The sequence below is a fragment of the Mya arenaria genome, chromosome 3 (assembly GCF_026914265.1).
Source record: "Mya arenaria isolate MELC-2E11 chromosome 3, ASM2691426v1".
In the NCBI taxonomy this organism is placed as follows: domain Eukaryota; kingdom Metazoa; phylum Mollusca; class Bivalvia; order Myida; family Myidae; genus Mya; species Mya arenaria.
In genome coordinates, this window is record NC_069124.1 from 4,282,266 (window position 1) to 4,299,848 (window position 17,583).

Here is a 17,583-nt window from a genome sequence, read left to right on the forward strand (position 1 = left end):
GCTCATTATTGTAGCTAGTCAAAAAGTATTTTTAAAATATCCAGAGCAGCCAGAAGGTAAGCATAAGCTCTATTGGTCACAGTTGGGAGACTTGTTTGTCCCAAATTACTTTTTTTTTTCAATTTTCTTGCGGTTCTGAAAACAGTGCAGCTAGTAATGGGACTTGGACTGGGGACTCCCTGTTTGCAAGTTTGTGCTCTATCAACTTGGCTCAAAGGCCCTTAGAACTTAAAATAACTTAAAGCTTGCAGTTGAATTGTTCAACCAGCTCTGCAAACTGTTCCTGATAACTTTATTTACAAACAATCTGACCTGTGTGGGTTAGTACTGGGACACACTCATGAACCGTATAATATTAGTACGGTAAACCTGGGTGCAAAAGTGGGACAGGTTCAGATCTTGAACCCTACTACTGATGAATACTTGAGCTCAAGCAATGGCTTTATTAAAACAGAAACCACCTTGCATTTAAAGAAAAATGTCAACCATATTTTAAGCTTCAGAAAGAAAACAGCCTGTTTATAAATAAATAGATTATTCATTTTTTTATTTCAGATCTTGACATGGATCCAAGATGCTGGTAACTAGGCGGAACGGATTGTTTCACAGAACTGCAGGTTTCTGGATTGGTAACAAGATTTCCATATTTCCGGTTTACTTGTGTTATTTATAATCAAGATAAAAGTTAATACACCACAAGAGCAAATCAAGTGGAAATCGTTATGTATGTATTTACAGTCAGTTTGTAGCATATTTTTTTTACCAAATCTCAATTTAATACAAACTTTTAAGCTTATCATGCATATAGTTTGGTGCACATTCTACAATTATAATATTAAAGATGTGCAGCATATATATGGAATGATCCACATCACTGGATACTGTATATATGTAAAATTGCATGTGAAAATGCAAAGCAACAAGTGATATAAGACTGCTGAAAAAATCACATTGCAAGTTTTCATATTTATTTTCAAAAATTGAGGTTTTATGCATTTTTCAAAAACATTAATTTGCGACAGAAATATGAAAAACTGCGATAAAATCTTTTGTCAGCATTCTTGTATCGCTGGTTTTCAGATGTTTACACAAAATTGGCTCATTCCTGGACAAAAGATAAAATATTATCAAAACTGTTAATCTGTAAGAGTGCAGCCTTAAAGAAAACAAAAGAAATAAAAAGGGTTTTTAATGATTTCTAGCAGATAAGTCTGTTGTCAAAGAACCAAATTCAAGGTATCATTATAGCCGTCTGTCATGTCAGAGACAATACACTAATGTTATTGTATTATATTTGTATATGATGTATAGGTCCTAATTATTAGGTCTATAAATCCGGCTTTAAGAGATTTTGAGTTGTGCCCTTTATCTAACTGAGAAAACAACAGATGTTTTATTATACGTATTTTACAAGTGGCTCTGTGAAATATTGTGACTGTTAAAAGGTGTAAATTTAAAATATCTTGTATATGTACTCAATTATTTTTTTTATCATTGTTTTTTTTGCTCTTAAATAATTTTTGTTTTTCGTTTCAGAGACTCAGCGCCATGTCACAAATACTTCAGAACCTAGAATGAAAGTTACCGAAAGAGCAATAGATTTTCCAATCTCTACAAAATTCATCTTAACTGTTCTTCAAGGTGATACTTGAGACTACCAAAGACTTTTCAAGGACAGAATTCACAAAACAGTTTATGCCACCATCTCATATCAAAGGATTGTGCTTGAGTTGAACAGCCTTCAAACAGAATTCCGCGGTTTTTGGTTCCGCCAGGGCCATTTTTTAGATCGATGTAAATCCGAGGAGTTTTTTAGGGGGGGGGGGGGGGGGGGGGTAAGGGGTACACCATTTTGCTGGTCCGTTACCGATGGCCGTTAGTCTTCTGCCGTTTTATCTTAAACCGAATTCAAGCTAGATATCCGAGGTATACCAAAATGAAAAGATTCAGCGATAACATTCAAAGGAATCCGTATATGGATTTCTGCCAATGGAATAGCGTATTACAATTTCGTTGTCCAATCGAAAGTTTTCTTCTATCCTCACATTGGCCTTCTTTTCAAAATGGAGCAAGAATATTATTTTTGTTGTTGAAGTATTACAAAATGGAGAAATTAGGCAAAAATGATGTTGTTAAAGTCAAAGAAATTGATGCCACAGTGAAAAATAAATTTTCGTTTGCATGGCTAGAGCGAGAAATTGACTTATTGATTGTTGGTAAACCGTACAAATATATGAACGATACAATGAAAAACAGAACAGTTGAGAACCTGAAAGTAAACAAATTCTCCCAAAATATTGATGAAAGTACTAGTACAAACCTCCACAGAGTTTTGACGATACTAGTGAGCTACTTTGATAAACAAAAATCATCGGTGATTGAGCACCTAGCATCACTTGATGTAATTAAGGTTGATGCTGAAACATTAACAGAGCATATTGTTAGTATATTCACTGAGAATGAAATTCCATGGTCAAATTTGGTCTCCGTGTTGATGGACTCTTGTAGTGTTATGAGGGGGAGTAAATCAGGAGTTGAAACCAGATTGAAGCAATATGCCCCACATCTCTTGGACATTGATGGCGACACATGCCATCATGTTCATAATGCATCAAAGAAATTCTGCGCTCCTTTTGATTGCTGGATAGAACATTTGTTCACAGACATAGCAAATGATGTAAAATGGAGCACAGACACAAGAGATGCCATGAAAGAGGTGGCGATTCTTTTGGATGTGAAATTTACCATGCCAGAGAGATATGTTTCACACCGGTGGCTATCATGCTATGATGTGGCAGTGAACACAAAACGTATGTCTGATGTCCACAAGGTGTTCTATTACTCATTCTTAAGAACTGAAGACCAGGCAATATACTCCCAAATCATAGATGAAGTGCTTCAGCGAAGACGAGTTGGAGAAAATGCAACGAGGGAAATAAGAGCTATCCAGAAGGCCTTTGGAAAGAAGAAACTGACGACTGATGGCAAGAACAGGAAAGGACGCATCATTGAACGTCTTTTTGAAAAATCTGTGAAGTCAGAGTTAACATTGAATTTCTACATTTCAGTCCTACCAATGCTGAAATGTTATGTAACCATGTTTGAAACAAAGGAGCCCCTTATTCATACACTTATGGAAAAACAGGAAAACCTGATGGCCAAGTTTCTGGCCTGTATCGTTAGACTAGAAGTTGTGATTGAAAAGTCAGGCAGTAAGTTGTGCAAGGTAGATTTGGGAGATGATAGTGATGTTTTTCTTAGAGAGAAGGACATGTTCATCGGAGCTGCCAACAAGAAACTTATCTCTTCACTCTCAGGCAAAGACCCAGTTGTGCAGGATTTCAGAAAGCGTGCTGCCACTGCATATATCACTTGTGCCAGGTATCTGCAGCACAAACTTCCTCTGAAAAACCAAGTACTTCGTGCTGCTTCAGGTATTAGTCCAGATCGCAGAGCTGACTCTTACACATCTCAGCTGTTGAACAGGTTGCCTGACCTTGTGAAAACCATCAATGAGGATGAAGATGTTATCCCTTATAACTGGAAGCTGAGTGTAATCAGTAACCTTGTTCCTTCTCCAACAAAAGTAATAACAGTGTAAACCTGACTAATTAGTTGAAGGATTAATCTGGATTATTGATTTTCAGTGATATAACCTTTCATTTTAAGACAGTCTCAGAGTACTGAAATCCCTTAAAACCTAAGAGCTTCCGGGGGGCTTCGCCCCCCCGGACCCCCTACCAGGGCTTTGCCCTGAACCCACAAGGGGACATGCTACCCCCTTGACCCCCGGCGAATTTTTTCCTCTTTTTTGTAAATCAGCCATTCTCATGACCGTCAAACGTCAAGGTCACAGTGACATTCATTGAAAAAAGCTTGTCTGTGTGATAACTTGTCAATGCCTTAACCCATGTCCCTCAAACTTCACATTTAGATTTTTGTAGACCAGCTGATGACTCATATGGATTTTGAGGTCATAGAGTCAAAGGTCATGGTCATAACACACTCTATCCTCACACTTTGAATGGTCATAATCTTAAAACTGCCTCAACGGCATCCAATGTCTGTGACTAATCAGCTGTCATTTCGGTCCATGCTTATTTAATTCAATTGTTCATATAATCCTGACAACATGGCGCTCAGGTGGGGGCATAATGTTTGACAAACATCTCTTGTTGATACTTGGCTCATTTCTTACATGTAGCTGTAACATTTTGGGCAACTTCTCAATTATTTTGTTTAAGACATTTTTTATCCAGCTCATCTAAGCTTAAGTTAGTGTTTATGTTAACTTTTATGACTGCCTGTTTATTGAACTTTTTATGAATTATTTTCAATGACTTTTTCTCAAGAACCATTTGGCTAAATATGTTTCCTCCTGAAATAGACTAATTCTTTTAGATCGAGTTGTCTGTCTGTCCGTCTGTAACAAATTGTGTCTGCTCCATGTCTCTTTAACCTTTTGAAGGATTTGATATAACTTCCCACAAATGTACACCATATTGAGAGTAAGGGTTTGTTATTATAACTGTTGAGCAGTTTCTGAACTTGACTGTATTATATCTTGCATTTACCTCAAGCTGTTAAGTGAACAATATAACATTGACCAATACAAGGAACTAAACGTTCTAGGTCACCATTTTGGAATAAAGTAGTACTTAAAGCTCATATTTCCATAAGAATCTGCTCATACACAGTTTAAATAGCTTATACAAGTATATCATTTCAACATAACATCAGATCCTCCACTGTTTTATGTTTGCAACATTTTTGTTTTAAACTTTGATTTATATATCATGACTTTTATGAACAAATACCAAACAGCAACTCACAGATCTATGCTAATTTGGGCAGAATTTTGTAAATCCAAGCATTGTCATTTGATATTCAATGCTTTTTGGCAAATTGGGGCATTTTCTGTCACATTAAAATCAATATAAACAATAAATCTCCAACATTTTTTGTGCCCATTCTTTGCCAATTATTTGTTTGTCTCTTGGTATACATGTATGTTTATTCATACTGTTTGTCAAAATAACGAATGAATAAAATGTTTGAAATATTTTATTTGTTCATAACTTATTTAATATGACAAAAAGATGACTGCCTTTTGTTTTATTTCACATCATGATCACTCATAGAGCAAGACTTGAAGAAGTATAGTGATATAGCCACAGGTGTTTGTCTGACTTTCTCCTACCCAAGAAGGCATGTGTTTGAATCCCAAGTTGGAAAACACAGTTCAAAGGTCAGTTGATGTATCCTGATTGCAGGAAAAGAGAAACACTCTATGATGGGCACCTGTAAAATAGAAGATACATAAATCTTTACTATTATCCAAAAACGTGAAAGTTGTTAGTAAAATAAAAAAGAAATGGTCTACCATTTTTTCAAATACAATTCTTGATAATATTTCTTGTAAAAGTACACATTTATCTTAAGCGATAAAAAAACAACACTAAAGTACAAATTTGTTTTGTAAAAGCCATTTTTCAAATTCAAATGAAATGCCTGCCTTGACAGTGATACTTTGTATTATGATTACATATATTGGTAAAAAATCGGTAGTTTGCAAGAAGCAGTAGCAAGTATTTTCTTATATCATACTATGTTTTAATGGCAATTGCATCTGTTTTTGAAAGACTGGGTCTAATAACAATAAAAAAAATCTAATAATAATCCTACTCCCCGATTACTGTTTGCATAGTTTTTGCAAAAGTTGGTTTAATCATACGCTGAGATATACAGTCATACCCAATGCTTTTCAGAGATGCAACACTGCATCTCAGATGACTGAGCTTTTCTTTCAAAAGATTGCAATCAACAACAAACAAAGAGGATACTGTAATTGACAATAGGTATACCTATTTGTAATGACAAATGTCATTTGTATACTGGTTAGTATATAGAATTGTATATTAAAACTTATTTGAGTGTGTAAACTTACATACCTTAAGATACAGTTCAAATAATATTCGCTAACTAAACTCTTTCTTAAATTTGTACTTCCGGGGTTTTCAATCGAATAGAACAAAGAATTAACGAACGTAATAGTACATTTACCTTTTGGGATGTGATTATTTAACATGTTAACGCCATAACAATTGTTATACACAGTACAAGCGATAAGAAATATATATAGTTGGTATCGAAATGTGTCATATCCAGAAAACATTGCAATGTGACACAGAAACAGCTGTTAAAACGGGTCAAACCTTGCCGTAGCAACCGTAGTCGACAAAAGGTTACCATCCACTATATTTATTAAAATAAATAGTAAATATCTATTTTGATTATTCGAAAAGCGAAGCAGATCAAATCACTATTTGCAATTTTTTTTTAGTATACTCACATCTACGGTTTGTTTACATTTTTAGTCCGATTCTTCCCCCTTTTGAAGGGTAATTACGTACGAAAGCGTTAATAAAACGGTCGCAGAAATCATCGTACGCATCTTCGTACGAAGTGATCGCTTGCTTAACATGCATTCATAAAAAAATAGTTATGCATGACGAAAGTTGGCTATTGAAATAACCAATCTGTCAATAGTTGATAACAACGACGATTTTGAAACCAGGCAGCTCTCCCTGTATATTTTTTTGCACATACACCAGAGGCACCGTCCCTCAGCACTTTCAGTGCTTTGATTATGGATTGGGATAATAACACCAGATGCCCAAGACCTTGGAAATGACTTCATGTCCAATATATGATTAAAAAAAGAATTCAAAGGCCCAATGATTAGTGGAACTGATACCTTAAAATACTCGTATAACACATTGTCAATAGAAGCTGCCTTATTTGAGCCTAGTTTCCCAATTGCTTTTTTTTAATTTCATCATTTGTGATAGGTGCATCCAACGAATCAACCGTAACATTTTGTTCTACCTCCGCATCAAACTGGCCAACAAAATCATCATAGTCATCATTATCACGAGATTCAACACCTGTCATGGGGTTACTAAAACAAGTTCGAAATTCCTCGTTAGTGATATTATCGGCCCCATTTACCATCTTCGATGGTTTAAATATTTTCCAAAATTCTCTTGGGGTCTTTTGTCTGAGATATTCATTTTACTACAACGTGCATAGTTAAATATATTTTTAGACTTCCGACACTGATACTTGTAGTCTTTCTTCGCGTTATACAAAGATGCTCTATCAACATCAGAATGGTTAAGATTAAATTGACGCACTGCATTTTTATATATTTCATATTTATGTTTACACAAATCGTCAAACCATTCCTGTTTCCTATTCCCATCATGAAATCCGACATTTCTTTTTTTAGATGTTTTACGAAAATACTTATTTCCGTGATCACATAAAAAGATTGTAAAAATCGATGTCAATCTATCAACATTCCCCTCCCCGCTAATCTCAGTATTTAGATCATGTATCAGGCTATCAATATTTTGTGTTATAGCTCTCACAAAAGAAGCCGTGTATTTTGTATCAAATTTATAAAATGTGAATTCATTATTTCCATCGCTTGAATCCCGATGTATTGTCTTTATTTTAAATGAGAATGACACAGGTGCATGGTTAGAGAACGTGTTAAAATCCCCGACTGTGAAATTTGCAAGCAGATCAAAATTATCATGGTGTGTCAACAAATTATCAACTACACTGGCCCCGTTATAGGTCATACAGGTAAAATTTCCACGGTCTCCTGGCCATCGACCGTTAACTATACGCTGGGTTGTTCTAACTGGGTAAAAATGTCAACATTATACATGTTATGAACCGGAGATGACTCCGGGCAATGTATGTAAAGCAAATATATAGATCATCATCAATATGAAAGAAGTTTTTATCTAGTCTTATCCAAATAATACAATCAATTGTATTTTTTATTAAATGCACACCATTACGAATGTCATCTTTAATATATACTATAATTCCACCACTGGATCGTTTGGCCCGCATTTTTATGTGATTGTCAAGTATAAATTCTGTATAATTATCGTCTGCTTCTGTGTTCATGTCGGAGAGCCCTTAATGAAGGGTCACGTGACACTGTAGGCGTAGCCTTATCGTAATCGGCGTGGTGTCAATTAGTTGACCTCATTAAAGCGATTATGCAATCAACCACTAGAGCAAAAGTGATAATTTCTTCGCGGATTTATGGTTTATATGTCCCTAGTATCAACAATCCTTTTGTGACAAAATTTGTTTTCGGGATGCCATCGCCCCCGTAAGTATGTATAAACGTTTCCAGTGTAAATTTTAAAAGTGGTCATTTCTTGATGTGAACGACTCCTTTCTTCAGTAAATCACATTTTTTGTTTGGGCGGCATACTTTTGACTTTCATATAGGAACTGTGATTTTGAGTGGTGCAATTTCACACGAACTTTAGTTCTGTAAAGATTTAATACAAAACGTGTATTAACTTGAACCGAATTCAAAGCCAGTCCACATATAAAGTAAGTCTACTTTTGTCCCCATTCATGTACAGTGAAGGTGTAGCGCAATAGGTCAGCTGTAGCCTCGGTTCCACAGGGAACCTGAAGATAGTTTTGCTTTAATACTGAAAGTTTTAATTTTAACACTTTATAAGTATACAATGTATAAAATCCGGTGCTTTATGTTTTATATATTGTTCTTGTATTGTTTCAATAAATGTTAGGTATATACATGTATAATACTTTAAACATGTAGTACTGACGATGTGGGTTCATGGTATTTTGTTCTTATATGTTCAAATGTAAACAGGTATGATTTGTTTCCGATCATATTTTTCATTTCTTTTTGAAACGGCGTTTGCTATCTGGGTTTATTCTTATGCACCAGTCAATTGTTACCACGCCCCAAGGTCCGGGGGTATACCGGGGATAGCCAGGGAAATGGGCCATGTTTTACCTTCCAAGTGGCCCCGCAGAGCCGGGTGACTGCGGTGGTTTTGTCTTCGCACCAAAAATAGCTGGGAATGGGCCTTACCAAGGGTCCCTTGGGTGCGGTGGCATTTGGCGGGGATTTTACCAGCAGTTCGTCTCCGCTGGGCGGGGATTTTACCCGGGCTTGGCTGGACCAAACTTCAAAGTCCCCGCTATTCCCCGGGCCTTGGGGACCGTGGCTACAACAGGCTGGTGCATAAATCAGATATACTTGTTTCGGACTATATATATATATATTGCCAGTGTGGTGCTCTAGACTTATTCCAAATGGATATGAAAACGATCTTTGCCGAGACACTCGCAAACACGGATAGGTGATGGTGTTTTAGAGATTTAATACTTTATGTTTACAACTTTATTTTCAAAAGAATTCAAATCAAAGGAGGGCTCAGATGAACCAGCCGAACACTGCACCAAATATAGACAATGATCCAGAGCAAAAGTTCCTTAACGTACAATGCCACTGGGGGGCCTAACACGGTCAGCAATGATCCCGTGCAGACACCTAAAATTATCAGGAAGCGGCTTTTTCGCCTGTTTTTATCAGTTGTCTTGCTGTACTTGTTTCTGTCATTTGTTATATCTTTCGTGGCTCTTATGTTGCATTCTCTGTTTAAAAATGCACGTTTGGTCCGAGAGACGAGAGAAGTTGTGAGATTGTCAGCGGACGGCTCAAGTGAGGGCACCGGAAGTCGCTCTAGATTTGCAGCGCCATCTAGCACCTGGTAGCAGAGGGCGGTGTGCCGAGAAGAAGACGGAAGTGACGCGTTATCTTGAGCTAATGGGCTGTAATATCAAACAATGCATTCTATTTAGACACAATGTGAAACAAAACAAAACGGTTCACTGATCTACCCTTACTTTGGTGTTCGCTCATATTTGTAGGCCAATGACACTCGAGAATTAACCCCCATATCATGAAGAGCAGATCTGATATACAAACATTTCTTTTCGTATATAGAGTATTATGCGAAAACATATCAGAATAGCGTAATTGAAAAGAGCTTAACATCATTATGAATGATAAAATTGACGATGTCACCACAGTAACTGTACTATGCAAATGTACCGAGGTAACTATAATAATCCAAATATCTACAATCTGTTGATTATTAACGAAAAGTATCCTGAAAGATCTTCTTTCGGTGCTTTTTCCTTTTAGTACAACCAACAATTAATTTTATTTGTTATTATGAATTATTACCAAAGCAGCGATAATTTACCATCGCACGACACTCATTTACTTATATAAGCTATAACGCCTAGGCTATTCAATTTTCGCGCCAAAATACCACGTGACACGAACTAAGTTAGAGTTCATTTTTTTCATCACTGCATTCGCTCCATTTTCTGTATTTCGCCAAAATGAATTCTTAACATATACATAATTATAACATAAATAAACAGAACAGTATTAAGTGTGTTCATCATTATCGTCGTCATCGTCATCATAAAATCACCATCACAAAATTATTGAATTTGTCGGCTGGTGTCTTTTTTACTATCATGCAGGATATTTAATAAATCTTCTATTTAGTGACATTATTTTTCAAATTAAATAGACGATTCACTCTTACCTCTCAAATCTTTGTGAAACATTCACCGTCAGTTCCTTCAGCTGACTGAGAACGTCTCGTAGACTCGTAAGGTGAACGCCATTCTGATGGACTGCTCCGTGCATGAAGGCACGTTGAATAAGCAAGGCGACGCGCCGCACAATTTCTGTGGAGCTCTCCAGTCCGTGCTGGAGGGGAACAGTATAGCCATACACATGTCTTGTAATTAAATATCATTTGCCATTATTGCAAGAACTGAATGCTGCATGTGACTAGTATACCAAATGTAATGCTAAACCCACAGGGACAATCCTAGATCCTTTCAAGGTAACCAATATTCATTGTACCAATGAAGGCACACGGATCAAGGCCATGCAACCATTCATTGAGAAACATACATAACAAGACAACAAACACATTACATAAATAGAATAATATTTTAATTTGTAAATGCCACTTCCATACCACATACAATTCTTTATTTCACTAGTATACTACATGCAATAATGCATGTCCTAAATATACCAAAGCAATATGGCGTGCCATTAGTATACTACATGCAATGATGCATGTCCTAAATATACCAAAGCAATATTGCGTGCCATTACTATACTACATGCAATGATGCATGTCCTAAATATACCAAAGCAATATTGCGTGCCATTAGTATACTACATGCAATGATGCATGTCCTAAATATACCAAAGCAATATTGCGTGCCATTAGTATACTACATGCAATGATGCATGTCCTAAATATACCAAAGCAATATTGCGTGCCATTAGTATACTACATGCAATGATGCATGTCCTAAATATACCAAAGCAATATTGCGTGCCATTAGTATACTACATGCAATGATGCATGTCCTAAATATACCAAAGCAATATTGCGTGCCATTAGTATACTACATGCAATAATGCATGTCCTAAATATACCAAAGCAATATTGCGTGCCATTAGTATACCACATGCAATAATGCCTGTCCTAAATATACCAAAGCAATATTGCGTGCCATAAGTATACCACATGTAATAATGCCTGTCCTAAATATACCAAAGCAATATTGCGTGCCATTAGTATACCACATGCAATGATGCATGCCCTAAATATACCAAAGCAATATTGCGTGCCTTTAATATACCACATGCAATGATGCATAACCTAAATATACCAAAGCAATATTGCATGTCATTAGTATACCACATGCAGTGATGCATGCCACTAGTATACCAATAGCAATGATGCATGCCACTAGTATACCACAAGCAATGATGTATACCACTAGTATACCACAAGCAACGCTGCACAAACAACGCTGCATGTTACTAATATACCACAAGCAATGCTGCATGTCACTAGTTACCACAAGCAATGCTGCATACCACTAGTATACCGTAAGCAATGCTACTGCTGCATACCACTTGTATACCACAAGTAATGCTGCATGCCATTAGTATACTACACGCAATGCTACATGCCACAAGTATACCACAAGCAATGCTGCATGCCACTTATATACCACAGGTAATGCTGCATGCCACTAATATACCACAAGCAATGCTGCATGCCGCTAGTATACCACAAGCAATGCTCCATACCACTAGTATACCACAGGCAATGCTACATACCACTAGTATACCAGAAGCAATGCTGCATGCCACTAGTATACCACAGGTAATGCTGCATGCCACTAGTATACCACAGGTAATGCTGCATGCCACTAGTATACCACAAGCAATGCTGCATACCACTAGTATACCACAAGCAATGCTGCATGCCATTAGTATACCACAAGCAATGTTGCATGCCATGCTGCATGCCGCTAGTATACCACAAGCAATGCTCCATACCACTAGTATACCACAGGCAATGCTACATACCACTAGTATACCAGAAGCAATGCTGCATGCCACTAGTATACCACAGGTAATGCTGCATGCCACTAGTATACCACAGGTAATGCTGCATGCCACTAGTATACCACAAGCAATGCTGCATACCACTAGTATACCACAAGCAATGCTGCATGCCATTAGTATACCACAAGCAATGTTGCATGCCATGCTGCATGCCACTAGTATACCACAAGCAATGCTGCATGCCACTAGTATACCACAGGTAATGCTACTTGCCGCTAGTATACCACAAGCAATGCTGCATGCCACTAGTATACCACAAGCAATGCTCCATGGCACTAGTATACCACAGGCAATGCTACATACCACTAGTATATCACAAGTAATGCTGCATGCCACTAGTATACCACAAGCAATCCTGTATGCCACTAGTATACCACAAGCAATGCTGCATACCACTTGTATACCACAAGCAATGCTGCATGCCAATAATATACCACAAGCAATGCTGCATACCACTAGTATACCACATGCAATGCTACATGTCACTTGTATACCTGAAGCAATGCTGCATGCCAATAATATACCACAAGCAATGCTGCATACCACTAGTATACCACATGCAATGCTACATGTCACTTGTATACCTGAAGCAATGCTGCATGCCACTAGTTACCACAAGCAATGTTGCATACCACTAGTATACCAGTAGCAATGCTACTGCTGCATACCACTAGTATACCACAAGTAATGCTGCATGCCACTCTAATACCACAAGCAATGTTGCATACCACTAGTATACCATAAGCAATGCTACTGCTGCATACCATTAGTATACCACAAGTAATGCTGCATGCCACTCTAATACCACAAGCAATGCTGCATACCTTTTGTATACCACAAGCAATGTTGCATGCCAATAGTATACCACAAGCAATGTTGCATGTCACTAGTATACCACAAGCAATGCTGCATGCCACTAGTATACCACAAGCAATGCTGCATACCACTAGTATACCACAAGCAATGCTGCATGCCACTAGTATACCACAAGCAATGCTGCTTACCACTAGTATACCACATGCAATGCTACATGTCACTTGTATACCTCAAACAATGCTGCATGCCACTAGTTATCACAAGCAATGCTGCATACCACTAGTATACCATATGCAATGCTGCTTACCACTTGTATACCATAATAAATTCTGCGTGCCACTAGAATACAAATGCATTGTTGCATGCCCCAAGTTTACCACACACAATGTTTTGTGTAGATACACATGTATACCACATGTGATGCTAAATGCCGCAACTATACCACATACAATGCTGCATACCACTAGTATACCATATGCAATGCTGCTTACCACTTGTATACCATTATAAATTATGCGTGCCACTAGAATACAAATGCATTGTTGCATGCCCCAAGTTTACCACACACAATGTTTTGTGTAGATACACATGTATACCACATGTGATGCTAAATGCCGCAACTATACCACATACAATGCTGCATGTCACTTGTATACCACATGCAATGTTGTGACACTTGTATACCACATACAGGGCCCAGTGCTGTATGCTACTGGCATATCACTTGCTGTTCTACATGCCACTAGTATACAACATACAATGGTGCATGCATTAGTATACTACATGAAATTGTTGCTGAGTAAACATGATAATGAGTGTTGCTTTACATGAGAAAGATCTGCTTTTGAAAAAATACTCATTAAATACTTTGTTTATATTGACCCACAGGAATAGGCAACTAGTGTTTACTATTACGAATATTCACGGTATGATAACATTTATTGAAACACTTCAATAACACTAATGTCTCCTCACCTGAACGCTTGCAATGATCTGCTCTTCGGCGACCCTGACTTCCTGTGCACAGCTTATCGCCAGCCGTCTGTTGGTCTCGCAGCAGCTTACGATGTCCATCTCCAGGTTGGCAGTGCTCGTGGTCAGGTCTAAAGTAAAACGCGGATATACTGCATTTAAAAAATAAAACAAAATATCAACAAGGCTGGAAAAGTAAGTCCATGTTAATTATACATGATAAGTTACCGTTCTTCAGCCAATTATCAAATTTATTAATATAACGTGTATCTTCTAAATAAGTACCTTCAAGCTGCCACAATCTCTGTTGGCTGTCCACGTATTCCGATACTAAAACCTCGTTGAACCTGTCCATCAAAGCTGCAACTGCGTCCGTTAGACGCTCGCTCCGCCTCAGCACAAGTGTTTGGCTTTCGGTAACATCAAACCCAAACCGCCCATTACCACACATGTTTCTTTCCGCTGTCTCTGCTGACGTATAACCATGTGAACTTGCGAGAACATCTCGAAATAGCCGTGTCTGGTCTGTGTGGTAATTGGCGGCGTAATCATTTGTTAAAATTGACTGATCAATGTCGAGAGCCGATGGACCAGAGTCATTGCTAAAGTCCAGCATCCGTCGCGTTACAGTAGGGGGCAATGTGCTGGACATTTCGAAATTTGGAAGACTGCTTTCACCAAGTGGAACTTGTTCACTCCCCACTGGTCCCTCTGCTCGTCTATGAGGTATTCCATAGCCAGCAGGCGTGCTTGTAAATCGAGGACTTCCGGCTCCAGTCCCAGAGGGAGGACAAGAAAATCGAGACCTTTCTACAGAGCTTGGAAGTATTTGATCTAAAGTTTGTACATTTCTGTGACGATTGGGCATATCTTGCCTTGAGTTTCCTTTCGGGACATAGCAAGCTTTGCGGAATGTCTCCTCTTCACTTGCTTCATAAGTTTCGTTTCCATCTTTGTTAAAGAACATAGTTGTCTGTACGGTGCATTTGTCAATTCTGTCGATGTACGGACAACGAACCTTTGTGTATGTAGTAAAACACAAGGGAATGTGTTCCGTGGTGTCTTCACGAAGAGTCTCGCTATTCTTTTCACCCTCTTCATGTACCGCTGGTGTCACTACATATGATGGTTTGAAACTAGATGGAGGGCGTAAAGACCTGGAATTGACCCCGTTCGCTGGACGGTATTCGTTTGTTTTGCATCTAATTGAGACTTGAGAAGTCGGTACTTGGCCTTGTTCTTGGCCCCCTGCCGCGTAACGCGCTGACCTGACAGGTACTTCTTTAGGAGCTACACTTGCGTTTGCACAGCTTTTTAGCTCGTCACTTTCTACAACTGTTTGGTACTTTACAGTCTGAATACTTGATGTATTGTCATGCAACACAGACCCTTGCATAGAACTGTGATGGTTTGGTATTTGATGTGCAGCTCCGTTTGATACTCCTAACCTGGTCATCTCTCTATTATGTATGTGTGACAAGTCTCTGTTATACCCTTCCTTCCCAATGATTGTTGTGTTTCGCATTAGTTTGGGACTTTCTACATGGACTTTGTTATTGGCCGTATCTTTCAATGAGTTATCATCTAGCTTTTGTATAACTCCAGACGGCTGTGGGTCGTATACATGACGTCTGGACCGCGTTCTCATTTCCGTCCTGGTGGCCCTTTGTCTATCCTCTGTTGGTGAAAACAAGGCGTTTTCGTGAGGTAAGAGCGGTTCATTTATAATGCCTTTCTTAAGAAGTATGTTTGTATTTCCGGGTATTGGTTCAAATATTTTGTTTTCTGAAATATTTTGTGTTTTGTTTCTTATAGTACGAACCAATTCAGCTGTGGTGTCGTTTTTTCTAAAAGTGACTGGAGCAAAAGCAATAGGTTTTAATGGTTTAGTTTGATCAACTTCGGACTTTCGAATCGCGTCGGAAGAGAGTCCTTTCTCTTCATACGTAACATCAAAAGTTACACGTTTTGGTGATTGTGTCCTGCTCTCTGGGGACGTACTTTTGATATATTTTCTACCATCGCTGACTAACTTTTCTTGACGTTCTGTAACAGGACTCTTTGACTTAGCTCTGGGACTTCTAGGCGAAACATATCTGTTGCTGTTTTCTTTTTTACATGACACAAACGATTCATCTCTGTTTCTTTCAATCTTATTGTTGAAGTTAGCCCGTGTGTTTCCACTAAGGTTTTCGTGTGGTATTGTGTGTCGTTTTGCTACCGTTTTCTCAATTTTAAGTCGCACCTTCTCATTATTGAAAGTGACAGTTTCCTGTGTCGCAGGTTTTTTATTTCCGTTGAACTCCACGTATTTTATGCTTTGCTTCATAGTAAAGTTTGGATCTTCGGAGTTTGTGGATTTCAGTAAGCTCATCTGAGATATAAGAATTTGCTTGTACCTTGCCTTTAGAGAGTAACTCATGTTGTCTATGTTGTCTTCCATATTCTTCATAATTTCAGCCATTTTCTCCGTCTCAGGAACATTGTCTACAAAACATTATTTGAACTAAAATGTTAATTTTTTATAATTTCGTATTAACCATGTCATTATAATTGTTTTTCTTTAAGGATAAAGCAATTACCTTGACTAAATTGTATGTTACTTCTGAGCAACACCGTGTATTATTACTGAAGTTAAACGAATGCGTTGTGTGACCTATTGATATATATATATATATATATTTGATACGTATACAGGCGTATAACCGAAACATTGAGATTCAAATTTTAAAAAAAGCAGCATTAAATATGTTTATAGGAGTTTTATATATTATGTATATACATGGAAGACATCAATAGCGTCATTCAGAAAGCTCTTGGGAGAAAAGAAAATAGTTAGACAAAATGTACAACGATATTGCCAAACATTTTAAATTATAATCGTTACAGTGTTTAAAGCCACATTGGAGAGAAGAGAAAATTGAAAACAGATTAACAGTCGTTAAATTAAGTGTAGAATCAATCAAAATCTTAATAAAAATCATCACCAATTGTTGCGATGAACGAGAATGCTTTTTTCTGTACAGGCATCTAACATCCGTGCCCTTTACATGTTTGTTATTGTTTATATATTCACATAATCATGTGGGGCAGCAGTTTCCTGTTGTAGTAACCTGGAAACCATTTTCACAATGACGTCAAATTGGAATACGTCAATACGTCACATGGTACTGTATAGTCGAAAGTATAATTATGTAAAATTAATAAGCAACACCTCGTTGACGTTGATTTAACTTGCTGACTTTAAAAATATATAATAACTAAGTAATATGTGGTCATAAGCAAGATCGTTCGGCCACATCACTTGGTCGATCCATTCTCTTCAAATATAAACAGGAATGTTTTACTGGTGTTTTGAAATATCGTAACGGAAATAAATTGACAGTTTTAGCTGGAAAATACCGAGGTGTTCCGCATGT

At 37.6% G+C, this 17,583-nt stretch overlaps 1 protein-coding gene across 1 annotated transcript; it reads left to right on the forward strand.

The window, feature by feature from the left end:
- Nucleotides 1-2,065: 2,065 nt before the first annotated feature.
- On the forward strand, nucleotides 2,066-5,023 carry LOC128228504 (uncharacterized). The gene is made up of 2 exons (XM_052939850.1): nucleotides 2,066-3,455; nucleotides 3,497-5,023. Exons 1-2 carry the CDS (start codon nucleotides 2,105-2,107, stop codon nucleotides 3,514-3,516), a joined length of 1,371 nt encoding a protein of 456 aa, XP_052795810.1. The 5' UTR covers nucleotides 2,066-2,104; the 3' UTR covers nucleotides 3,517-5,023.
- The last annotated feature ends 12,560 nt before the right edge of the window (nucleotides 5,024-17,583 follow it).

Bases quoted from the DNA above. Each gene is read 5' to 3' on its own strand.
- LOC128228504 (XM_052939850.1), top strand. From the start codon at position 2,105: ATGGAGAAATTAGGCAAAAATGATGTTGTTAAAGTCAAAGAAATTGAT. The intron at 3,456-3,496 runs CTGACTCTTACA...AGGTTGCCTGAC, and splicing joins TATTAGTCCAGATCGCAGAG to CTTGTGAAAACCATCAATGA.